This window comes from Hirundo rustica, chromosome 1 (assembly GCF_015227805.2).
Source record: "Hirundo rustica isolate bHirRus1 chromosome 1, bHirRus1.pri.v3, whole genome shotgun sequence".
Lineage (NCBI taxonomy): Eukaryota > Metazoa > Chordata > Aves > Passeriformes > Hirundinidae > Hirundo > Hirundo rustica.
This window is the reverse complement of record NC_053450.1, coordinates 11,544,256-11,570,434: the sequence shown is the minus strand read 5'-3', so window position 1 is coordinate 11,570,434 and position 26,179 is coordinate 11,544,256. Positions and strand designations below refer to the sequence as shown.

General features: G+C 38.6%; 1 protein-coding gene across 3 annotated transcripts in view; it reads right to left on the bottom strand.

Annotated features, from left to right (window-relative positions):
* Positions 1–800: 800 nt before the first annotated feature.
* Positions 801–26,179, bottom strand: part of ATAD2 (ATPase family AAA domain containing 2) — a 30,604-nt gene continuing 5,225 nt past the window's right edge. For 2 of the 3 annotated variants that reach the window (XM_058419471.1, XM_058419470.1), the window contains exons 3-28: positions 26,049–26,098; positions 24,546–24,699; positions 23,441–23,537; positions 22,842–22,890; positions 22,408–22,518; positions 21,863–21,944; positions 20,824–20,934; positions 19,818–19,926; positions 19,479–19,594; positions 18,593–18,767; positions 17,899–17,987; positions 17,412–17,571; positions 15,972–16,062; positions 15,226–15,540; positions 14,188–14,293; positions 12,697–12,880; positions 11,017–11,202; positions 9,601–9,736; positions 9,252–9,448; positions 7,843–8,002; positions 7,342–7,464; positions 7,108–7,248; positions 5,599–5,952; positions 4,802–4,926; positions 3,122–3,250; positions 801–1,703 (exon numbers count right to left, since the gene is read on the bottom strand). In XM_058419471.1, the coding sequence (XP_058275454.1) occupies positions 1,665–1,703; positions 3,122–3,250; positions 4,802–4,926; positions 5,599–5,952; positions 7,108–7,248; positions 7,342–7,464; positions 7,843–8,002; positions 9,252–9,448; positions 9,601–9,736; positions 11,017–11,202; positions 12,697–12,880; positions 14,188–14,293; positions 15,226–15,540; positions 15,972–16,062; positions 17,412–17,571; positions 17,899–17,987; positions 18,593–18,767; positions 19,479–19,594; positions 19,818–19,926; positions 20,824–20,934; positions 21,863–21,944; positions 22,408–22,518; positions 22,842–22,890; positions 23,441–23,537; positions 24,546–24,699; positions 26,049–26,098 (3,589 nt within the window). In that variant the 3' untranslated portion in view covers positions 801–1,664. The remainder of the gene's footprint in view (positions 1,704–3,121; positions 3,251–4,801; positions 4,927–5,598; positions 5,953–7,107; positions 7,249–7,341; positions 7,465–7,842; positions 8,003–9,251; positions 9,449–9,600; positions 9,737–11,016; positions 11,203–12,696; positions 12,881–14,187; positions 14,294–15,225; positions 15,541–15,971; positions 16,063–17,411; positions 17,572–17,898; positions 17,988–18,592; positions 18,768–19,478; positions 19,595–19,817; positions 19,927–20,823; positions 20,935–21,862; positions 21,945–22,407; positions 22,519–22,841; positions 22,891–23,440; positions 23,538–24,545; positions 24,700–26,048; positions 26,099–26,179) is intronic. The other variant, XM_040055147.2, reaches the window with a different exon arrangement.

The window sequence follows — 26,179 nt, the reverse complement described above, 5'->3', positions numbered from 1 at the left end:
GCTGCCGCCGAGGGAGGAAACGGCCGCAGAGTCCCGAGACCCAAACGAGAGCGAGTAAACACAGAAGCAGCGGCTGTAAGGAAAAAGACATTTCCAACACCTCGGGTTGTTGGAGTTTTTTTGTTAGTTAGAGGACTTGGAGAAAGGAGACCTTTCCCTCTTTACACTACATACAAAATATTTTAATCAATATTTGGGTATAACTCTCACTGCCCAGTTCTCAAAAACGTTGTTTCCCTGTACTATTTTTCTCATCACTCTGTGGTATTTTGGGTCAGACAGTAAAATGTGACAGTTTCCCCAAGAAGAGAAAAAGATGTAGGTTGTGGGGAACCCTTAACTGTTCACAGGTGGTCACAGAAAACAAGGATTTACACAGCAGGGAACATTTTTTAAAAATCTGACTAGGTACAGTATCCTGTCGAGCCTAGTGCCAGGAAGACATTTGCTCAAAACAGCAGTTTTTGATCCCAGGACTGTTTCTGGTTCCTCAATTCCACACTGTCAATTTTTCAAATAGTGCTCTTAGGGGATGCACTCAACAAGGTGCTTGCCCCACCTCACATCGAAATTGGCAATGGCAGCCAAGGAGGAGAAATGTCATAAACTGCATTAAAATGTAAATTTGCAATTTAATTTTTTTCACTCCTGTATAATCCATACAACAAGTGGAGAACAAAGAAGTGAACATATACAGTTATTTTCAAATCATAATATTTGTACTGGTGACTTAAATGCAAGATTATCAACGATCAAAACTGTTCTGTGACTAAAATAGAGCATACAACCCACCACTAAAAAGAGATTAATTTTTTATTAATATCCACCAAACAATACAGAGGAAAAAAAACAAACTGCTTAGCACACCCATGTTTGAACAAACACAATAGAAGGACACAAAAAAAAGAACATTACTGACAGAGGTAAGAAACCAAACACACACAAAGAGGGATTGCACAGTTTGGCACTCAGTATTGGCACACATTGTGTATGTGAGGTGACAGAACAGAAGAGCAAAGGGTCATGCCACATATTTTATCATGATTTATATAAAATTTTATTCTCATATATGTAAAACTTTGTCTTATTCTATTTATTTAAATAACTATCAACAGATAAATTTTCTCTGCAGGTTTGAAGAGAAATACTTCTTCAAAAGGACAGTGCTTTGCTATTACTCGAATATATTTATCACCAACAGTATATTCACTTTTATGTAATAAACAGACAGAATTCTTCCCAGGTAAAACTAGAAAACTATTTACAATTGAATTCAACTACAAGCCATTTGATGAACTAACAATTTGTATTAAAATGCTTTTCTCCAGTATTAAGATTGTCATTATTACAAGAAGGATTAAACTTTACCTTAGAAAGTTACAGTAGTAAATCTTATTTTGTTTCAAGTTAGGTACTGAAATTATCTATTCAGATCTGCTGAATTCCAAAGGCAATCACAGCAGTATGTCACATTAAAATATACATATCTAGAAGGGAAATATCAAATAAGTCATTAAATTACTTTATTTGAGCTTTCTTAATAAATTTTAAGATTTGTATAAATATATATGTAGACCTAGTATTTATTGAACAATGCAAAGAAAAAACAGCATGCAATAAAAAGAAAACATTACAGAGCAGGTCAAGTATGCTGAAATCAAGTATCATGGATAGCTGAAGGCTGTAATTTCTTTCTTCATTGCCTAAGAAGAAAAAAAGACAAATTAGGAATCAGTGTGAATACAAACTTAAGAACCCTGTTTACTACTTCATCAAAAGAAGCGAGAACCTGTGCACACGATTGTTAGTAATGACTTAGCCAATACGCGTGCTACCACCATCGCTGTTCTATACTCACTGGCTCCAACATGTCCTTATGCACCCAAAACAGAGCAGGCTAGAAAGACTGCAGGGATCTCTGTCAGGAGACTATGGATCAATGGTGCTTTCAACAGTTAGAGAGGAGACAGTTCCCAGAGCCACAGCTAAAAGCTCAACTGTTCTTTTCTGCACTCTGAATAAATACTTGTTAAAGTCTGTCTTCACACAGTAGAACTTACTCCTGGACTGACTTGTGCAATTCCTCTGAATAGGAAATATTCTTTGGTTAAAGCTCAGAGAAACAGAAAACAAGTCCTGTCACAAAAGCTCACAAGCCCCAAGATAACAAACATGCTAAATCATGTCATTATGATAAATGAGAGAAGAGTGCATTTTTCAGGAATGGCATCCCTGAATCCAAATAATCCTCACTGTTGTTCACAGAGCAAGAGTATCTGATCTGACTCAGATGTGGAAGAGATCAAGATGACCAAGATCCAAGAAAAGAGGCTTCCTCACTTTTTTAAGGAAGACAGACACACAAAAGAATTTTATCTATTCTTACGCATGACCACCTGGAAGACAAATGGATTCAAGGACTTTGAAGCTGAAGACTGAATATCCAACCTATCAACTCAACACTGGGAATGTCAGACTGGGATGGGTTCCTGTGGAATATTTCTGCCATGTTCTGACAACCTGGAAATCCTCTCTTAGAGGAAGAGATTAGAGAATTTGACCCATTACCATTAAACCTTCATAGGCAGGAAGCTCCCCATATACAAAATTAAAGACGCTTGAGCCATTCCAGCTGAAAAGGAGTCTGGTGAGACTAAAGTCTGTTAATTCTTGTTATGCCTCATACTTAGTTTCTTTTCAGGAACGGAATGACTACTATACAAGTGTTACCATGTGTGACCACCCGCAAGAGAAGAACTAGGAAGTGACAGACTGAGAAAAGCACCCTCCTTTCACAGCCCCCCCAGCATTGAAAACATTCTGGAGCAGGAGTGGTGACAGACTGAGGTTAACTCCTTTCAGAGGGCTCTGGGGGGGGGGGAACCCATCGACTTCAAGCCTTTTCCTGCTGAAACTGCCAACAGCTAAGCCAAATGCAACAATAGTTTTGCAAAATGGAGAAATGTCTTCCTGACTGTAACGAACAAACCTTGTAACACAGGCAACTAAGCAGCAATGAGTAATACTAAATAATCATGATGTTCACAGGGCACATGTACATATGCATAACACACACGTGTAATAATGACAGAAAGTGCTACAAGACAAAAAAAAAAATTACCTTCACTAATTTGTTTTTGTCACCATCTTCCCGATGTTGATAAATGCACTGGCTAAGGACAGCATATAGTTTTTCCATGCGAAATATACTGACATTCTCAGTTACCACGGCAATAGATTGCAACACTTGCTGAAGAAAAAAAAATGGAAACCAGAGTTCAGAATAGCACAAGATAGCTGCAAACAGAAAAGGTAGGACCTGGCACAGGTGTATGGCCAACTTCCCACGTGAAATTTTTTAACTGCTGCCACATAAGCAACTGCACGCTCTTGTATGTGTTCATCAAGTCCTAGGCCTATTATCAAGCAAATAAAAAAACCCACCCCCCCCCCCCCAAAAAAAAAAACCAGCCCAAACAAAACCAAGCAGCTACAGTTTGGAGGTTCACCCAGCTTATTATCTGCAAGTGAATTCCAAAGAAGCTAACACAAGTAGCAAGCTCCAGTGGCACCCATGCTAAGGAATCAAGTTTTCTAAGAGATGCATTTCATGACTGTAGCTCTGTCCTCACAGCTGAAACCTCTGTAAGGTTTCAGCTCTACAGTACCATCTCTCCAGTGGGCAGTACCTTCAGAGCACATTGTTGGCACCCTGACTCTAGAGAAACCCATGTGGAGTCCCTACAGGCAGGCATGAACAACAGCTTCCTCGCAAGGGCAAGTGGAGGGGCAGACACCCATCCACCTCTGCTCGTGGGTGACCACTGACAGAACCTGAGAGAACAGCATGAAGCTGTGTCAGGGGAATTTAGGTTGGATATAAGGAAGAAGTTCTTCACCCAGAAGGTGGTCAGGCAGTAGAACAGGCTCACCAGGAGAGTGGCTACAGTACCCAAGTTTGACAGAGCTCAAGAAACACTTAGATGATGCTCTCAAGCACATGGTAGGATAATTGTGGGTGCGCTCTGCAGGGACAGGAGTTGGACTCTAACCTTCTAGGTCCCTTCCAACTTAGGATATTCTATCATTCTATGAACACAACAATTTCCTGAATTCTCCCCAAGAAGGCCATGTCCATCTGCCCTCTCCAATTTATGCAAAGGAACCTCTTTGACCCCCTATAAGCTAGGCACATTTTTGACCCTTTCTCCAACTGTATCCTAGGACAACAACTTCTCTCCCACAGGGGACTGGAAAAACCTTGTAATAATGTACTATATGAATGTAAAATTCTATCACTGGATTTTGAAAGAGTTTGAGAAGGGCAGGTATTAGTATTTTATCCAGGATGACCTTTAAGTCAACCTGCTAACTTCAAGTTAAAAGTCAACTCTGCTAAAAATCAAGGTACTCCTCCAGTTCTTAATAAATGAAAACGTGCAAACATCAAACCAAAACAAACCCCCAGTCCATCATAAAAACTGCTAAGACAGTAATAACCAACAGCACTACCAGTTTGCCAGTGGGCTATTTTAGAATCGAGCAAGCCCTTTTACATTAAAAATAGGAGACAGTCTCCAGTCTCCTAAAATTTAGTTCACCAAAAGCAAGAACAGCAGTCTACACCAGATGTGGAAACAACAGTCATAGTCCATTACAGGTTGAATTATTTCACCAGCCATATATCCCTCCCATACTCTATCTGAATTGGCACTGGTTAACAACAGACTTAATTTACAACTCTGTATATAGCCAGAAAATGTCTTTCTTCGGTATTAACAAAATTAAAATTTAAACTTACTTTGAGTTCACAGTAATCCACAAGCACTCTCTGTGTGCCAATTTTCATTGCTTTCCCAACACATCCCAGCTGTTTCTCCTCCACCTGAGAAGATCTTGCACGAGTCATACGGTGTACCCACAAATCTGGAACGACATAAATTTCTTAAGTCAGGATTTCTCTTTCTCTGGAACACAGTGTGAGTGAAGAACCCTGCACATGGAGAAGAGAACCCTTCTGCAACAGAGACAACTGTTACCATTTTTCACTGATAAATGCTTGAGACACTTTTACCTCCTTTCTAGCAAAAATCTGTTCCATGAAAACTAGAAACTTGAACACAAAAAAACAACACAAGACCAAAAAGGCAGGGGAAAACCAGGGGAAAACAAATCCTGTTGCCATCACAGCACTACACTGTAAAACTCTAAAGTAATTTAGGTTAGAAAACACATCTTACACTGCAAACTCTAGGACATAACTCTTCTATTCCACACATGGTCCTGGGTGCACACTGCTTGAAGTACAGCTTTTTAATTTACACTTCTTATTGCTGAAAAATCCTCATGCAATAAAAGAAAGCCAATGATTGTTTTTCAGTCAGATACCATTTGAAAAACAAACTGCAGAATCAGAAACGTGGCAGCTACATGAGTTTGGCTGGCGTAACTTGAGGGGCAGCACCATTATGCAAGAAACGCTGTGCACAGTTTTGAGACAACTGAGAACAGAAACCAAGAAGGCTAAAACCCGGTAGGCAGTGTAACACTCCTCAGGAAGGAGAGAGGGGCAAGTGACCTGTTTGATCTTTCACTTACCATTTGAACCTCCATCTTCAGAAGTACCGGCTTTTTGACAATCCAGCATCTCACTCTGCTCTCTTTGGTCTGAATGTTCTCTCTTTTTTCCAGGAGATTTACCCACAAGGAGAACTCTCTCCCTTTCATTTTCTGTCCCATTTTTCTGTCGTTCTTGAAGTACATTTTCATGTTCTTCGATAAGAGTATCCTGAGAGGATGCAAATTCAGTGCAATCTGTGTTAGACTCTTCATTACTCTCTACTTCATTTTGGTCTTCAGGAATTTTATTCTCTTTATTGAACTGAATATTCCTCCTCTTTGCTGCAATACTTGAAGACTCTCTATTCCTTCTGCGTTTTCTTTTTGACTTATCTACAAAGAGATACAAACAAAAGTAATCCAAAACATTACCAAAACGAGACGCGTGCTCATCTTACTTGTCTGACAAGGAAAATGACCAAATGAGCTTAAGTACCACTGCCCATCTCCCCAGACATGTGTCTAGAGAAAAAGTTGTAATTTAATGAAGTCAGTTAGCTACTAGATTTTTAAAAATCCAGCTACAGAATTTAATTCAGAAAACCATCAGCTTCAAGCTGTTATGAACACAGAAGTCTTACTTTTAACAGGAAGTCTTACTGCAAAGCAAGATTATTAGGTGACTTAGTAAGTGATCTAATATATGTGAACAAAAGAAATGCATTTGGAGATGAGTCCTGAGAATCTGTAAAACTTCACAAAAGTGAAGACACACATTGGCAAGAGCTGAGGAGGCACTTTAAAGGGAGTATTTGCTGAGAAAAAAATCCTCCATAGGGATTTACACCTCATAAGCTTTCTGATTCAGTTAACCTTGTTCAATACAAACTTGTCATTTTGCCTTCCAGAAAATTCCACCATTCTTTGTACTCACAGAGTACCACATAAGGCCTGTGGGTCAAGTCCGTGGCAAAATTCCCAGATACGCCATCAAGACCAGGAAATTTCACATCATATCATGCGTTTTAACTGAAATAGACCCAAGGCCCTTTTTTTCTTTCATATCCTTTTCATAAAGGAAAAACCTCCTTCAGGTAAAACTGAAGAAATAATGACCTTTCCTTTACATGTCAATGATTATTGCTCCCCTTTCTTTAACCCTTTGCCATTCAACTGGAAACCACAGGAATAGAGTTTAACGTTTGAGGGCAGGGAAGGGGAAAACACTATTGCATATAACTAAAAACTGGTAAGCATTCAGAAACTGCCACATACAACTTTTTTGACTTTAGGAGTTAGCAATGTAGGAGCCATTAAATATCAGCTGGGCCACCAAGGGCAGTGTCTTACAATATCAACCAGTCATTGTACTTGGACTTTACAATCATACTGAAATAAACACCTCTGGATTTAGCCCATGTTTTGCAGCATATTAAAAAAAATAATGCCTCTGGCATGAACAATCAGGCATCACAGGAACCTGTTAGGTCACAAGAACAGAGGCTTCAGCACCTTCTCCAGGAAAGTCTGAGTAAAAACACAACTTGCCTTTAGACCAGGGGGTACTGGCATCCACAGGCCCTGCTGGCATCTGCAGCTTTTCATTACACTTTGGGTCTGTTTTCTTACACCCAGGAGCAGAGTCATCCTTTGGCATTGCACATAAGTAAGAGGAAGCACAGTCTGCACCTTGCAATGGAGAAGAGAGAGCAAAGAACAGTCTTGCATGACTAGTTACAAATACTGAGAAAAGTCTTAAAATCCTCGGTGTCAAAGACATACCTCTTTGCTTACGAGATTCTTTGATTTCTTGGCAGCGTTGTTCAAAGTCTTCATCCATTTCCTCCCTCACTATGGAATAGGCAGTATCTCTCAAAGCACAGGCTCTGTGCCTAAGGAGACGATCTAAAATTTTAGAGTCAGAGTTGAGTACTTTCTACCAGTCAGTAAACCCCTTTATTTTGTTTACTTAGAAAGTTTTTTCTCTTGTCATAGATAGGTTCTGAAAGGTTATCTCAGTCAGTCTTTTCAGCATGCCAACTGATGAGTTAATTATTAAAGCAAAAGCAGTAGTTTCCAGTAAACATGTCTATCACAATTTCATGCCCAAATAAGTTTATTTGATGCTGCAACATCCATATCCTGGCCAGAAATGCTCTCCGGGGATCTTTTAGATGATCTAATCCCACATCTACTGTACGCAAATACTACTGTACGCAAATAACATTTATCAACTTGTACATTTAAAATTTTCAAAAATTAGTGATAAAACCACAGCCTCACCTCCAGGATCTTTAACTGGATTGTACTCTAAAGCATTGCTACAGATTAGATCAATGTCTTTTAGAAAGTCTCTTGCAGTTGGGTACTGGTGCATGTCAATCTTGGACAGAACTGTGGAAAGGTCCATGGGTTGTTTAATAACAGCATTGTAATCAGGGACCTACAAAGGAAATATACATGCTCAGAGATTTAACACAACAGCCACCAAAGATAATTATTTTCATAAAGTCAAATAAAGGACTTCTTAAAAATCCCAATATGACACATCCAAAGATGCAGAAATTACCCAATTGGTTTCTTGAAAATAGTAAGGCTATTTCAGCTGGCTTTGAAGAGTCAGACTACAAGAGAGGAGAATGAAGCAGGGAGGTCAGAAGACTATGTGGGGCAGAGAAAAGAATGAGCACTCAGAGTGGGACTCCACTTCCTTTCAGAAAATAACAGCCAAAAAAAACGTTTCTCAGTAAAATCACCTGAGATTCTCTTTCTTTTTGGCAGCAAAGAAAAGGCTGCAGGAATTGCATCTTTGAAGCACCTGTCCTAGGCAGCTAGAATGAGACAGCTGACCCAGAGGTCATTCTTTATTCAGACAATAGAAGGAGCCCAATGACTAGTTCAGATGAGGACATCTATGTTTGTTTAGATTATTCAGATGTAGAAACTACAAGGAAATGAAATAAGTCAGTGGACATTTGGGGAAACACAGCCTTGTGGTAATGCAAAGCTATCTCAAATCTTCAGCTGACTTGGAAGTATGTGCCCCAGCCTACATTTATTTAATGAATTAAATGAGAAGCATGTGGGAGGAAGAAAAAACCACACAGCCTTTATGGTTGATCTTATACCAAGGAAAGCCCCCTGAGAACAGAATCTGAAAATCTGACAAATTGCTGCTTCTACTCCTGTTCTTGCAAGAAACTACTGTCAGACACTTAAAGAGCTTTAGGCTTTATTAAAGCAGCCCTAGAAGTATTGTTTATAATTACAAAGAAAAAGAGAGAACTCTCCTTTTTAGTGCTGTAATATCCCTACATATCAAAGCCTTTTCACGAGCAAACTGTGTTGGCATTTGCTACAACTGGCACTTGGACTAGATGATCTTTGTTGGATGACCCCTCTAATGGAAATACTCTCAAGTTTTAAAGAGGTTTTAGAAGGAACGCAGGGACTTCAGCAAACACTCTAACAGACATTTGAGTGACCCAAAGAGTCAAAAAAAAGTAAAAGCAAAACAAAAATTCACTTCCTGTTTCCTGGAGATTCCTAATACTAAATGAGACATCTATCACATACTATACTAAAGACAAAGATAAATCTTCCTAAAGAACACACCAGCACCAAGGAACACTCAGAGAGAAATTGTGAAGACACACAGGTATAATGGTATTGCAGACTCAACACGAATTTACCTCCTCTGGGTCAACAGGCTTTGTGAATGCCCTGAAACGTCTGTCAATGACAAGTCTGTGAGTCACATCCCTTAAGTAAATCCTCAGTTCACGCAATGTATCCTCCTCCTGCTCCTCCAGTTGTTTCATTTCTTCCTCTGTCAGTTGTCGAGGCTTAGGCGGCGGTGCTACAGGCAGAACTTCCAAGGGCTGCCGAGCTTAAATTAATTGGAAAATTTTTGTCGATTGATGATACTCAAATACATGCACATGAAAAATAACTGATAGAAAACTACCCCCAAGGGCAACGCTGTATTGTATTAGCTGTTAACTTACTGCTAGCAAAGTTTTATATTTTGAATATTCTCACCTGAGTTGTTTTTTGATGGAGGAGGTTCAGCAGCTTGCTTCATAACTAAGTCCTCAAAAAAACTTCTTCTTTCAGCACAGGTAGGCCACTGGATTTTGAAAACTTCTTCACAATCATTATTAAATAAAACTTTTATCTAAAGCATAAGGAAAAGAGATATTTCAGATATAAGGCCACACATTTTTTATATCTTTTAATATTCTATTCCAAAAGATGAGTACCTTTCTAAACTAAACTGAATACTCATCTGCATAAGGTAAGCTATGTAAAGTCATCTTCTTGGCTTTAAAAGGCTAAATTTGCATAGCACAGCAATAAAAACACCTGTTCTAAAGAATAATACCGTCTAGAGTTTAGAAAAAAAAAACTCCATGAAAAAAAATATGTGATAAACCTCTGAGAAACAGCTGACACTCACCACTTCCAAGGCTGGTTATTTTGTATTTACCTGCCTTCTGCTCTTTAGCTCAAATCTTTATGGCAGCTACTGAGGGAATGGGCAAGGTTCAACATAAAAGTGCCAGCTTTTTGTTAAGGTGGCTTTTAAAATTTTAATTAATTTAAATGAAGTGTCTAAAGTTGCGTATTTACAGGTTGTACTCTTTTTCCATCTCTATTACCAAAGAGTATAAGAATTAATTTCATTCCTTATTTTAGAAATCATTTATTAATAGCACAAAAACTTTTGCTACTGAGACAAAATAATCAAAGCATCATATTCACATTTAGAACACCTTCCTTTAACACTCTCTATTTCTGAAATCCCAGTGCAGCTTTTGGGGGAGAAAGGGGAGGGGGGTACCACTACAAATGTCTAGAAATGTCTAGAAAACTCAGCAGGTAGTCTTACTGAATTTTGTTAAGGAATACAACTAAAAATTGATTTCCACGTTACTTAAACGGAAGTTGGACTTTACCTTCCCAGTATGTCAAGTTTTAACCTACCAGATGTAAAAAGAAACTAAAATAATAATGAAATTATTTAAATTTGAAATTACATTCCATTAGTAAGTGTGACCAATGTACTTTTTCAGTAAAAATATCTTTCACTTTTCAGTAAAACAATCTTTTTCCTAACTCAAACACTGTATGTTCTTCACTAAGCACACACCTCACCATCTTGCAGTCACCAAAATGACTGCCTGCAGCAAATTTGTACATCTGCCTAATAAGCATCAGCGTGTGAGAAGGGTGAAAGAGCTGGGTTGAAGTCAATCTTTTTACTCAGGAAACACTTTAGACAAATGCTTTCAGCATTGTTTTGTCTAAGCAAATTTTGAGAGACTTTTAAGAGGGCTTGGGTGCCTAAATAGTAACAGTATGAATTCTCTTTAGAGTGGCACAGCATTCCTATGCTTCAAGGAGTTATAAACTAACAATCAAAAAAGGAAGAGTAAAAGAAGTATAGACAAATACCTCTTCTGGGAGATCTCCATGTTTCACATCAGTTGTTGCAAGGAGCAGAACCGGAGCAAACGTTGGAATGTTCTGCAGTAGTGTCGTAAAAACAGCTTTCACTGTAGGTCCAACAGTCTCCCACCACAAAGGGATTTGTGGGACATAAATGATACTTGGTGCTGTTCTTTGAGCTTCTCGCATCAACTGGCAAAATGAAAGCTCAGATAAGAAAACTACATCCTACACAACAGGATACTAAATAACTACGCATCAAACTATCTTAGGAAATAGGAGTACATGAAGCTGAAACATCGAGATAAACTAATAAATTACCTACTCCTTAACAATAAGGTAAAATTTTCACTTTGAGTCAAACACGGACATGGCTACACAGACAGAAACAGACTTGAATCTCTGCCCAATTTCAAAACTATTTAGGTGTAAGAGAACTCCTAAAGAGCCTCAGCGCTCAGCCAATCTGGTGGTGTGCCCGAAAAAACAAGACTAGCCCTTCAGCAAGATGTATTAGCCTGGAGAAATTGCCACACAACTGCAACTATACCATTTGCAGTTCAGAGCAGGCATGTACCCAACACAGGCTCTAGAGCACAGGCTCAACAAATAAAGATTTATGTGAGAAGCCTGCTTACAATGCATAATTTCATGCACATTTTATAACAGGTGATCATTCTTTTGTATGCCTGAATAACTAAATCCTAAGTTCTTACTATCAAAGGATCCATCAGACCAGATGCTATCCTTTGGAAGAGCACAAGCCACTGCTTACAGATGGCACCTCAGTCACAGGAGACAAAATGCATCTACTGCCAGAGGGAAGTGACAAACTTCTCCATGTGCCCTCTCAGATTAACAATATTCAGAGAGTTCCTGTCAAAAGGTGGGAAGCACACATGGTATAGCCAGGCAATCACTACGCAGGGTACTTACACATCCACAGATGCAACCATCACATGATAAAAGGAAAACTGCTCCTATGTGCCAAAAGAGCCATGGAATGTGTCTGTCCTGACTCCTACAGCTCTCCAATGCTGCTACTAAAGGTCAAAATATTTTAATACAGTGGTGCCAAACATGTATTCCCTGCCTAAAACTAACAAAGAAGGAAACCAGGGCTAAATCTGATTATAACTAATTTTCCTAGTGATAGAAAGCACACCAGTGTCACAATCTAAGTGCGATATTAATTTTAATTCTTTTACTGCATGTACCGCAGTGCTGCAAGTTGTATAGGTAGAAAAAGAAACCCTTTTCCCCCAAACCTTGAGTGTTCTATGAATACAATAAAAAATTCAGAAGTACAGCTTCAGAAAGTACATGATGCCATCAGGCTGATGCAGAGCCATCTACTGAGAGCACAGAGGCTTAAGAAGCAATAAAAACTTCCTGGATCCAACACACCAGCAGGATTTTTTGCCACAGAGAGCACTTTATTAGCAGCACCTCCCATCTTCCTGAGCTGCTAGCAAACACCCTTGCTGCTTCTCTTCAAATGGAAAAGATGACTATAACATCCTTATACAGTGTATCATTCCATCTAGAAAAAAAGTGGATTTCCAGACAGAAGTAAACATAACAGCATATTCCAACCAGGCCTCCTCCATTAACAATGAATTGTGCTTATTTCACAAGTTTATGTTCAGTTTATGAGTCCTACCAGATTAATGAGAAAAAAGATACCTGTGCACATGTTTCTTCTGGGGATGTGATGCTCACAAACAAAGCAGGCAGGTCTAGTGTATAAACGGGAAACTTCTCCAGGGCATGGATTACTGCAGGTGCCAGATGAAAAGCCTGCCCACACCCTGGATCTTCAACTAGTAAGAACCGTGGCCTGAAAGATGTTGGCTGGCAACGAGGATTTCTACAACAGTAGGAAGAAAACAAGTTTAAAAACAAGTGATTAATAGGCACACAGATGTTGAAGTTTTTTCCTATATATATATATATTGTATATATAGTCCACATTTCACCAAATAATAAGCTGGTCTGTGATCAGGAAGACTATTATAGCCTGTTTTTTCAAAAACTGGTACCATGCCCCCAACTAGGAAATCCAGCCAGTCCCCAGCATGTCTTGCCAATCCTTTAGCTGGGTTAAGTAAGATCTCGTAAATCCTTCAGGGAAGCTGTCCAGTCAAATACACACACACGCAACTGGTCAGTGATGTGATACGGGGCAGAACATCAACTCTTTGTTTTCTAAGCACAAACCAGTCTGGGTCTCTTCACTCCATGTACACAACCATTTGCAGTCGGTCTTGACTTTAAGTAACTTGAGATCTCTACACCTGCCAAGTTGAGCTAAAACTTGGCTGTAGTGCCTGAAGATGGTGGTAGGGAAGAAGCAAACCAACATTTCTAGGAAAAAAAAAAATGCAGGCACTGAAAGCACCTAATTAGCTGTATCTGAAGAAGCACACAATTGGATTGGTTAAATTATTTCTATGGTTTCCTCTCTGAATTGTCTATTAATTTCCTAATCATCTTGTTTTATGAGCCTGAAACACACTTGTGAAGAGGTTTGTGGATTTTTCTGCCTCAGGACTGTTGTACCTTTACTTGCTGAAGTCAAAGATCATAGAGACCAAGCTCTGCAGGTCACATTTTCTGGACAGCACAGCAATAGAAAGAGAGAAGAATAACTGACTCAATAATAACAATAATCTACTGCTTCAGCTGTTGATTTATACAACTTCCACTTTAAAACATCAAAAAATTAACAAACTCTGCAGGTTAAAGGTACAAAACACAGACATTGTTACATCAGAAATAAAACGGAAAAACAGCTTGTTAAAACACTGTGAGAAGCAATCTTGGAAGAAAGAAGGGCAAGAGATGGCTACACAAATCCTTAGGGCTTTTTTAAGCTAAAAGGACAGACAGTGCATTTTTTGGGTCTTGAACCTTTGGATTAAATCACCATGTTCTAATAATCTAAAAACCTAAACTCTGACTCAGGCAAATAGGGCCAGGCCAGTCAGTTTGATGAGCCAGGGCAGTGTATTTGATTAGAACATTAGTACCCAGTTAGATCTTCACATTTACTTCTTGCAAATATTGACCAGCCCCCAACACACCTATCATTCCTTCATGCAGCACCTCTCACAACAAAACAGTTTACAGATCTGGCCATCTTAAGAAAGTAAATAGAAGGGGGACAAACAAGACCTGTTTAAAGTGAGGAATTCTGCCTTTTCACAATCAGGCATTTTATGAGTTGGATTCTCTTCAAAGATTGATGGTGATTCCTCTTCACTGTCAATCACATCATTTCCTAAAACAGGATTTAAAGACGAGAGCTTCGATGACTTTGCTGAATAGTTCAAATCTCACTCTTGCATTAATACACCTTTAAAATCAGTGCAGGAAACCATTCTCTTGTACTTGGTTTGAGGGCACACTGAATGCTATTTTCTGAAGGGTTCATCCTACCACAGATAATAAGGAGACTGCATAGTCTCTACAAAGATCTCCTGTGTTCCACAGTTTGCATCAGGTTTCTCTGACAAAAACTTGGGAGGTTTATTTTCCCCTTGGAATAAATTTGATTAGGAGCAACTTCTATACTTCCTAGACACTGGAAAAACCCAATGAGACCACTGCTTTTTGGAACAGGTTCTCCCACCAGATGTGAGGGAGTTAAGTGAATGTAATGACCACAGACTTCCCTTTGTCCAGGACTAGAGAGAGTATAAAGACCCACACAACTTCTAAATAAGGATCCTCAAAGATCACCAAAGGAAGAGATAATGAATGGAGAACAGAGAGGGGTCACAATTACCCATCTCCCAGCCTCAGTACTTTCATTGTGTTGGTGGGTCTCTGCTTCTGTTTCATCAATGCAAACAATCCCAGCACTACTGGGAGAACACTCTCCAGAGATTAGCATAGTAGCTAATTATTCACAGACCTCCATTAATTAAGAGAGTGTATCAGTATCAATTTGTTCTCACCAACTGACTAAACCTGATCAAGGCTCATTCAGTCAGGAGCACGAGCTCACCTATGCTACGGAGGCCAAGGCCTAAAGTACAACTACCAAAACAGTGCATATTGCAAGTCACTAACAGCTCCCATCCAGCACTCTGCATGTCTAGGTTATGAAACTGAACTGTCATTATGGCTGAGAGGCTTATGTGTTTTATTTCACACATCAGAAGCTTTTGCTTCGGCAGAATTTTAAACAAATGGATGTTGTTGTTATACCTTGATGTTGGTCCTTCTTCAGTGCAAGCTCTGCATGGGGAAATACTCTCTGTAAGGCTTGTAAAATTCTTTCCAATGTGTTTTCTAATAGTGGTTTTAAAATAGGTGATAGTGCTCGCCCAGGTGAAGCCACAGCCCTCTGTGAAGCAGGAATAGTCTTCTGCATGGCCGTGACAAAATCCTTTGCTGTTATTTTAATTGAAGCGATGTCTAACTGCAGTTTCTCACTCCTTTCATAGATCTGAGGATAGCGGCGGCGCAGAGCACAGAGTGCAGCTTCGGCACATAAGGCTTTAATATCAGCACCGCAGTATCCTAATAAACGAAACAAGAATCAAATGTTTTCTAAGGCTCAGGCAACACCAAAGTCAAGGCCAAGATTTCTAAAGTGCAAGATTTCTAAAGTACAACAATGAAAGACTTTGCATGCAGCCAAAAATTAACAGGGCAAGAGATAATTTAAAGAATTACTGCACTGCAGAGAATGTGCCTCACAGCCTGATATCTTGGACTAAGGAAGCAGCCCCCTAGTCAAACCTTTACTTCTGGGAAAGATGGCCTAAATCCATTCAGTGTTCTGAGAAGAAAACTGAAAGCAGCACCTGTCTTGGTTTGCTCCCAAGACGTGCCAGATGTGCCACTGCCTTGCTCTACAGCAAGACACAACAGCTCAAGTACTGCCTGGAACAAGCTCCAGTTCCCCAGGGCTCAAGTTGTGCAGTAACCTACAGTGTTTTCAAACTCACCAACACATTTCTCAGCCAGCTCTTCAAGAAACTTGTCCAATGGCTTCAGGGTCCAGTCTCGTGTGTGAATTTTGAAAATCTCTTTTCTCGCCTGAAAACAAAACACTTGCATTTCAGTTTGCCCTAAATCTTCTCTTAAATACAACACAAACCCCCTAAAACCCTCACACTAATAAAAATACTTTTCTTATCTGCTAAACTCTGAAGTATTTTAAGGGGCAGTTAATATGCCCTGTTTTTTCAAGCAGGAAATTTCCTAGTTCTAAATTTGTTACATTAAACTCTTGCTGGGGGCTGCAGTGAAGTAAAAGGCATTTACATCTTCCATAAAAAGTGAGTTTTCACAAGTGTGAGATTCAGAAGAAAACACTGTAGTAAAACCCCCCAAACTTAACTGCAAACAGATTTTTTAGAGAGTATTCTCTCAAATTCAGGAAAATTTAATGGTGGCAGTCCCATTAGTTCATCAAATTTGCTCTTCTGACAGCTCATGCAAGGAAAACAGTCCTAGCACTCCATTCCCAGTTGCTGCTGTTACTACCCAGTAGAACAACAATTATGACTCAAATTACTGTCACTCATCCAGAAAATGTCAAATGCTTCCTAACTCCATCTCTGATCTTAGCAGGATTTTCACTGAAGCATTTTGTGGTACAGACTAGTTATGACAGATTTCTATAATTCTTCCACAGTGGGAAAGTGTCTATTAGATCTGTTTCATGGCCCTTCTTCTCCTGTTCCTGAGAGCAGAGAAAAATGTTTGTGTTGAATGCACTGTTTAGTGTACTTTTACCAGCATTCAATTAATCACTTTCCAAAAAGTCCTAAGATAAAGAACTATCACTGACAGCCAGAAAGAAACACTGCATTCCAGTTTTGCTTGCTACCCCCACCCACAATGTTTTTTTCATTGCCTATTGTCATTGAACTAGAAGCTTCCCTAGCCCTGCACCTGTGCAGTGACTTCACATTTTTGTCCAAGTCCCTATTACTGAGTACCAGTAAGAACATCAGTTCCTAACATTTTTAATTGGTTTCAGCACCAGCCTGGATCAAAGTTTTTGTCACCAAAATAGAATTCTTGTCGGGACACCATTTCTTTCAATTTCACAATGCTAGAGCAGTACTCCTTAACTAATTCATAAAGTCATTTTTAAACATTTTGGCAAGAGTAGCACCTCATTTTCTTCGCTGGGTGCAGAGAAACCAAAACTAATAATTAGAAGACTAAGTATCTGTTACAATCATCTTAATGATACATACTCAGTTCCAGGTCTGCCCTCCACAGTACAGCACAGTCACTCCAGAGAGCCCTCTTTTGTACAAACAGTACAATACTGAGGAGACTTTCACTGCTCCACAATTCTGCTGTGTTGCAGGGGTTTGTTACAAAGACAGACTCTGCCACATTAAGCACTGAGGCTGAGTTGAAGTTCTGACCTCTTTGTTTGGCAAGCCGAAGAGAAACTCTCGATCAAAGCGTCCCGGTCTTCGTAGAGCAGGATCTATAGAATCCAGCCTGTTGGTGGCTCCAATTACCACAACCTCTCCTCTGCTGTCTAAGCCATCCATAAGTGCCAGAAGTGTTGATACAACAGAACTACGAGAAGAATACAGTTTTTTACTCAGCAGTTAATTTCTTCAGTTCCACATAATCACCAATGCTCACTCAGAAAGGACAAGATCTTATTGATAAAATGCTGACTAGAAAAAAAACAAGTCTTTTTAAGACAAAATAGATAAGGTAACACAGACCTTGTGCTGTTGTCAAGTTTAGTGAATTGTTTTTAATTACTTTTTAAAGATTATCTGAAATTAAGTAGTACTGAATTACAGGTTGTTTTCAGGATAAATGAAACCACCAGGTTGTGGTCTTTTTTTCACTAAGAACAAGCAGCTTCTTATGTTGATACAAAACACGCCCTACCTATGAACCTGGTCTTGCTTACTGGACCGTACCGGAGCAAGACCATCGATCTCATCAAAGAAAATAATTGAAGGTCGCATCTGGTAGGCCTACAGCAAAAACACAGGAATATTGACATCAGGAAAACAGTATTATTTGAGGAGAAATGCACAAACAACACAGTGGTTGCAAAGTCACTGGAAGCAGATTTTTCAGACCAGCATCAGGGATTTCGACTTACTGATCAAGTAGTGAAGTGTCATGAGTTAACAGAAGGCAGGAGCATAGGTCAGCCCACTGAGATGGGTGACAGGAAACAAATCACACCACTGTTTTTTACAGCAATTTGGCAACCACCAAGAACAGAGCCAGGACTTAATAAAATTACAGGTTCTGTGAACAACCTTTGTTACCAATTTCAAAATAACCACACTTTCAGCCTGCATTTGAAAAGTCATCACTTCCTGAAACCTTTTTTGCAGCTGTTCGGATTTTTCTTTCCTGAGACAAGGAGGTGGGGGTGTGTGTTGCTTTGCAAGGTCCTCTTGACTGCTTTACTAATTTTTCCTAATGCATCTCAAGACTTCAAGCCTCTAAAAATGTTACTGAAAAAGGAAACACTGACAATCCTACTACAATGGAAGGAGTTGACAAAAAGTTCTTGACCACAGAAAGTTAGTTATAACTTAGAACAAAATGCACATTTCAACCATACCTGATCAAATAACAAACGAAGCTGTCGTTCCGATTCCCCGACCCATTTACTCAGGCAGTCAGCACCTTTTCTCATAAAAAAGGCAACTCTCCTGTCACCTTGGCTACATTCATTAGCAAGTGCACGAGCAACCAATGTCTTTCCAGTCCCTGGGGGGCCATAGAATAGACAGCCTCTGCAATTTAAAAAAAAAAAAAAATTTCATATAAGAAAAATATCACAGAAAAGTACCTGTTACCACCCTCATCCCTGAAGCACACAACTGTTCTCTCCTAAACAAAGCTATCTTTGTTGTTTGTTATACTTTTAAAGTTACTGAAACCAAGGAATCTGAAGTCCTATTTCAATATACCATGACTGAAGGTTGATGGCCCAGAATACATAAATCTAACCATTAAATCTCTAGTAATTTCATTTCGTAACAAAGAACCCATTCAGCTGTGTAAAATGTGGACAGATTTTTTTTTTAGCCCAAGTACAACCAGCGCTGCAAGGTTCTAGTTACAAGTCCAATCAATTGTAAAGCTGATACTGGAACTCTTGAAAAGAGTTGGTGGAACAGACAATTGGACTTCCACAAAACAAACGACAGTTGACTTACCACTTACTGATAAAGTAGATTGATCAAGTCTACTTGCAGGTACCATGCCACCTCCCCCTTTTTGAAGACATTTTAGAACATAGTCTAACCACAATGCAAATCTTTGAACCTACATGTATGCTGGATTCTATACATTTTTTTTAATTACTTTTTTCTACTGCTAAAAAAACCCCAAAAGCATCAACACTCAAAATTCTGAAGTGTGGAAACATAACCATACTTCAGTTGAATATTTTCCTGAAAACAGGTGAATTAGAATTTACAGTTTTGAATAGCATCCCTTACCTTGGAGGTTGAATTTTGAACCTCTCAAAGACTTCTGGATAAAGCAATGGAAAAACAACCATCTCTTTTAAAGCTGAGATGTGGTCAGCAAGACCACCAACACCATCAAATCGTACCTAAAGATGAAGACAACAGAACACAGTTTAGATGTCAAAGCTGAAACTTCAATAAAGTTCCATCAGAAATTAGATGTCAGAATGAAGGAAACATTCGTGCCAATTTTCAGACTGCTTGAAATAAAACTGTAAGCCAAGAGAGTTATAGACAGCATATAACAGTAAGAAAGCTTTTGTAATTACTGAAGATGTCTCACTGACACAATGAAGTAAATAAACTTACAGAACAATCTATTTGCACTGGATCAACATCAGCCAGAGTCGCTCCAATTTTCATGCGATCTTTGTGAACTCCCTTCAAGTCACTTTTCCGAAAGTTGACAGGAGACCTGATTTGAATTAAGAAGAAAAAGAAGGGTGCTTTCTAACTTATGGATTTTCGATTTTCTAACAATAACAAGTGAATGCAGATCTTATAAATTAGTGTAAACTTCCTTAATTGCTAAATATTCATTCCACCTGCTTTATGTTTAATGTCTGTGAGTAAAGAAAGGTAATTGGTCACTCCAGATACTAAACTGAATTAATTATTTTAACAACTCTTAGCACTTATAAATATCCATGCCAGTCAACAGAGCATATGTAGGAATAAAAGCTTAGATAGAACAAGTTATCCTTATGTGCAGACCATGGACTGACGATTCGTGTGAGGAAGGAAACTGCCCCTCCTGACCTCCAAACACACTAATACTTTTAACTTCAATATTCAAAGAGTCACAGCCCAAGACGATACTTATTCCAGTTGGTTTTAACATTATAAAGGCTGCCTAATCACTGCCAGTCCTTTCCAAGGGCCCTGGAACCTGTGTGCCAGTAGACTGCTCTGAAAGACATCTGAGACATCAGGCTGAAAATGTATACTATAATACAATATAGACTGTAACTATAATAGTTATTCTGGAGCATTTGTTAAGAAACCAAATTTTCATCATTTCCTCTATTCATAACATTCTGTTATAGTGGCTTTCTCTCTGAATAAGCTACTATAAAGCAAAGGAGCAGCAGAATTTTACATTAGGAAATTTCATCAAAGTGTTGCTACCCCCATTGCCACCTAGAAATCAAATTGCTTGTTAATATAAATTCTAAAATCCAGTTGTAGGGAGTCCATTGACAGTTGTATCAACAGATACGATTGCAAGAATTTAGAAACTGAACAAGAGGAATATGGTAACACTCCACAGTTAGGAAGATGTAAAGTCCTCTCAAGTAGTTTCCTTCCTTCCCTGTTCTCCAATTGCATTAACCTTCTTAAGTTTCTGTTCTTCCTCTGCCTCTCAAAATCCTCTTCATCATCAGATGAAGAAGATGAATCACTGCTGGGAACTGTGTGTCTCTGTCTGCAAACATTCAAACAAACAAAAAAATTAAAATAAACATTAAGTAATATCAAAATTTAAGTGAATACTATCTTGGATTGCTTTGAGATCTAACAAATTTCCAGATTATTGTATTCCTCATGAAACTGATTTCAAAGTATATCATGTGATTTGCCTCGTGACAGCAAAATTTGATTTTTATTAGGAAAGGAAAAAGTTTAACCAGTGTGCAAAGAACTGTCTTAACCAAGTTATTCCTCTTTTTGTCCACAGGCTCTCACATATAAATCAAGTTTCACTGAGCATTATTTATCTCCTGTAAAACACCAACCCTTTAATTTCAAAATTTGGTTTCAAAACTCCCTCCTTCCGTAACTGCTTGTTTTCAAGGATGCTAAATAAAACTCTCCTATCTAGCAAGGAATGGCATTGAACACTTTCAGAATGCTAAACCTATTTGTCATTACTACTGCAATTTGTAATTTAGAATTTCATTAAGCATTTTTCTTGCTTTAAGTATAGTTTCATACAGAAACTCAAACTGATTCCAAAGAGAGATGAGAATCAGTACCTGAGTGATTAAAAAAATTCATTAAAACTTCCATACTCTAACTAAATGGTTTTTAATTTTAAAAAGTAATTTGCATCCTTCAAGACAAAACAGTCTGAAATTTTCAGAGGGAGATTTTGGCTTCAATTCCAGAACAAATTAATTCAGTTATACAATCTTGTCATCACCACAAAAACTGCATTTTCTGATAAAATCTAATGGCCAGTAAATGGAAGGGCTTCCCCCCAGTATTTCCTTTCTGTATTCCCTCAGACTATGACAGCAATAACCACACTGTTAATTTCTAATTACCATGAGTCCAAAAACCCTTGAAATCAGTATTCAGTCACGTGACTAACAGCACTACTGAGAAAGAACTACCACTAACCAAACTCATACCTGTTAGTTCCCTTGCACGAATCTCTCTGTCTGACAGGTGAGGACCTGTCTGAAAAATACATCTTACGTTGTTGTCTTGGTTCTGTTGAAAGTAAAAAAATTGGAGTAATGTTACAAACAAGTTTAAAGAGAAAGCAGGATACTAAAGGAGGCAGAGACTAGGACATGTATCACCCATCTCTAAGTTCTGGGCAAGTTTCAAGGGTGGGGAGGAAGAGGTTGTTTAAAATCAATGCACAATAAGCAAAAACATACACACCTGAGTTTTAAGAACTGAAAACCACAAGAGTAAGGTCATCAAGTCTATTTAATTACTATTCTTTCAAGGATCCATACGTAGTATTTTTATTGAAAAACAACAATAAGGATGCCAAAAAGCAAAGAAATGGAATATGCACAGTATATATTCATTTAACAAAATGGCAGGTAAGATATTTAAATAGAAGTTGAATGTGTGTACGTATTTTCATCCTTAAAAAACCCCATAACACTCAGATTTCCATGCAAGAAATTAGCTTTTAAGAGCAGTTGTGGCTATAACCTACTTTGCAATGGAGCCTGATAGCGCTCAACAGTTTTCCTCTGCCGAAAGGAGTAACGCTTTCGAGTGTCTTCACCATCATCTTCTTTGGCTTCACTTTCTTCAGAGGAAACCCCTGCACATTAATATTACATTGCACTGTTTAAGTACTGCTGCAAATATTACTAAATTCCAAATGCACTACATCATATGTATTCCCACCAGTCCACACCCTCTTGGCTGTAAGCACTTTGGACAAACAAGAACTTTTCTTTTCCTCTGAAAAACTGTTCTGAGATCACTACAGTACAGCCCTAGAGTCTGTGACTGTGGCTTGTAATGTCAGTAGCAGCACAGAGTCTTTTTAATCTACTTCACCCCATCTCCATTACTTAAGACAAGGCTTTTGGTTAGAGTATAGTCAAGAAAACTTAAACCAGACTTATCCAACAATGCTACCTTGATTATCAGCTATTTCTTCATCAGTCCTTTCCATATCGAGGCTTTCCTTAGGGAAAAAAAATAAATAAATAAAAAACCCAACACAAAAGTCCAGTCACAAATAAGCAGAAAACCTGTGAGCATATTTGGTGCCTACACAGTATCATTATCAAGGCACTCCATATACAGAGATTTAATTATTGTACAGCAAGAGAGAACAGGAACATCATTCTAGAACCCAATATTACTAAGATAATTTAAAAGGGTCTCCACTGTAAAATAGGAATGGAGATACAAACAAACAAACAAACCCAAAACAAACAAACAAAAAAAACCAACAAAACACTACCACCAAAAAAACAAAAATAAAACAAAAAACCAACCAAACAAACAAAAAACCCAACAACAACGACAAAAAAATCTATGAAAGCAGGCTATGACGATGTTTAATAAAACAAAGGGACTGCCATTCAAAAGGCCAGCAAAACTACAACAGAGGAAATATGATTGTTGTCTATCATTTTAACATGAGTTCCTCTTGGGGAAGGGAAATAATCTCCTTATGTGGAATACAAAATACTACTTATACAAAAACAGCAAAATAAATTAGCATCTACCTCTTCTGTGTCGTGGAATTCCTCCAGGTCTCCCATTCTTCGCCGTCTACGCATCTTCTCCATGTCATCCATTTTTTGCAAGACCGCTTCTGCAGTGCTAAGATACAAAGTTGACATACGAAAGTAAAAATAGGCAAGTACAGACAAAGCCCATTTAGAACAGCACACATAACCATCATACTTTAATACAGTGTGCACAACTCAACTCATTGACAGCCAAATTTTTCAACACTACTTAAAAATTAGGACAAATGTTTATGTTTTATAGAGAGAATTAAGAACAAATGTATGAGTATTTGCAAAGATACATTGTTTTCATGTTTATTTTCCCCCTCTTGACGAACATAGTGAAAAAAAACCCCAACTATTTTAGTAGGAAAAAAGAATTTTGAAGATCATAGTAAAGTAACAAAAATTATGGCAGTTTTTCATATCTCTTAGGTAGCTCTGCATGATAGCATTGAGTCACTTAGTTCACAGCCTTCTTCAGACAACAGACTGCTTCTCTATACTGCTATTTAAATTTCATATTGATTTTCAATGACTACTTACACTAGACACAACATCTTACTGCTGTTACACTTTGCAAACCTTTCAGAAAACAAATTTCAGTTTGGGCTTCACAGAGGGAATTGAGTCACAGACAGGCAGAAACACTTGGATTGCTTCCCTTCGCCAGTATCCAACTTTCCTTAGTATCTTAAGTTAAATCTACTGAAAGTCACAACATAAAGTGATTGTTTTGGTTCAAAACATGTAAACATACACAGCCCACACATACGGGACCAGGTTGCTCAAAGCCCCAACCTGACCTTCAACACTTCCAGGGAGGGGGCATTCACAGCTACTCCAGGCAACCTATTCCAGTGCCCCACCACCCTGACAGTAAGCAATTTCTTCTTAACATCCGATCACTCAGATATAGCACATACACAACAGCTCATAGGAGATCTCAGCCTGACCAGAGAATGCAAGTAGCCCTCACTGCCAGGAAAAAAAGTACCTTTTCCTGTTGTCAAAAGGAGCCAATATTTTGCTATGATACAAAGGGTTGCTAATAAAGCTCATTAGCAACTTAGCAGGATGTTAAGAAGAACCTCCTTACTTTGTTATAAGTTTGTCAAACAAAACAGATTCATTTGTAGTGGTGTAACGACTTTGTCGAAGTCTGCAGCTGCGGCGAACCTCCAAATCCCCATTTTCTTCATGGACTTGCTCTGCAGCTTTTCCATCAGCTCTGGTCTTCAGTGTTCTGGACACTAAAATGCAATAATACATAAAATTTTCTGTGACAGAAAATATGTCAGTCCCTTTATTTCACTCCTGCTCTAAGAAAATGTAAATGCCTTTTATTTTAAAAATTTACTGAACTGAAAGTTATTTTCGTCATCACAGCATTCAACTTAAAGTACCTTTGCTTAAACCACGTATTTAAGTATGATTTGTATAGCAGCTTTTAGTAGACTGGAAAGCCAAGCTGATGAATATAAACACACAGCTTTTGTTCCATGTAGGAGGCAAATTTCTTCCAATTAGCTCTCCCTGGGAAAGCAAAAAAACCAAATGCCTACCTCTAAGGTGTTGTCCCTCCATTCATGTAAAATTGTATCTAATAGTTTTTTCTAAAAATTGCTTATGTCAGAAGTCTCTTCTAAAAACACATGGTTTTGGTACACTGTCTAAGTATGCATCATTTTCATTTTCTGCACCATGACACAGAAGCCCTAAAAGACAAGAAATGCCCCAAGATAAACTCCCAAAGAACTCAAAAAAGCTTGCTTGCTTTAAAAGAGATCTGCCCAGTATTTACAAGACAGCATCCTTTGCTCTGGATTCATGACTTGTACTCAATAAAACTGCGAAGAGAGGTCAGTGAGAGAGTAACAGATGTATCACCATGTCATTTTAAACACAGGTAGGTTGGATCTCATCACCACCAACTATAAAACTAACTCTGAACTCAGTAAATAATAATTTACATTGCCCAAGAAGAACTTGAGTTACTACACACAAAGGGCATTTTGGGTCTCTTCCCACATTCAGCCTGTAGCTGGCACAATGCTTTCTGGAGCTAAAAGATCTTGCCAGCCTCACAGCACCAAAGCCTGCTTGTGTATTTAGCATGGTAAGTCAGTTCAAAGGTGAAATGCTCAACTTCAGGGACACTTTCCCCATGCCAGTGTGCATCTCATGAATGAATTACTCTATAATTGACCTGTGTTCCAGTACTGCAATATTCCCTCCTACCTGGAAGACTGATTTACAGTTAACCTGTAAATGTAACCAGTTCTGCAGAATCCAGAAAAATCACTGACACAAAGAAACATGAGCTAAGGAATATTCTTTAATGCCTAAAAATTCACACTGGGATTCACACTGCATTCTTCCCAAGCCTGAAAAGAATTAACAGCATCTCCAATTTGCAACTACCTCTTCATAAAACTCAGTGAAAATTCCTATCTTTGTTATACTTATTCTCACAACTTTAGGAATTTTGGCTGATGGGGTTAGAAGTTTTTGGGGCCAAGTTAAATGGACAAAGTGACCAAATGCAATCCTTCTCAGAAATCTGGGTAAAAAGGAATCCTAAGGAATTATCTTTACTTACCTTCTTTATAGTCTTCCTTTTTGGGGCCTGATTTTGGCTTTGCCAATTGCCTACATTAAGAAAGAGAAGAAAGGAGAACAGAACTGTATTAGAAATACTGTACAAAAGTATGGTATCACATTGCATTGCAC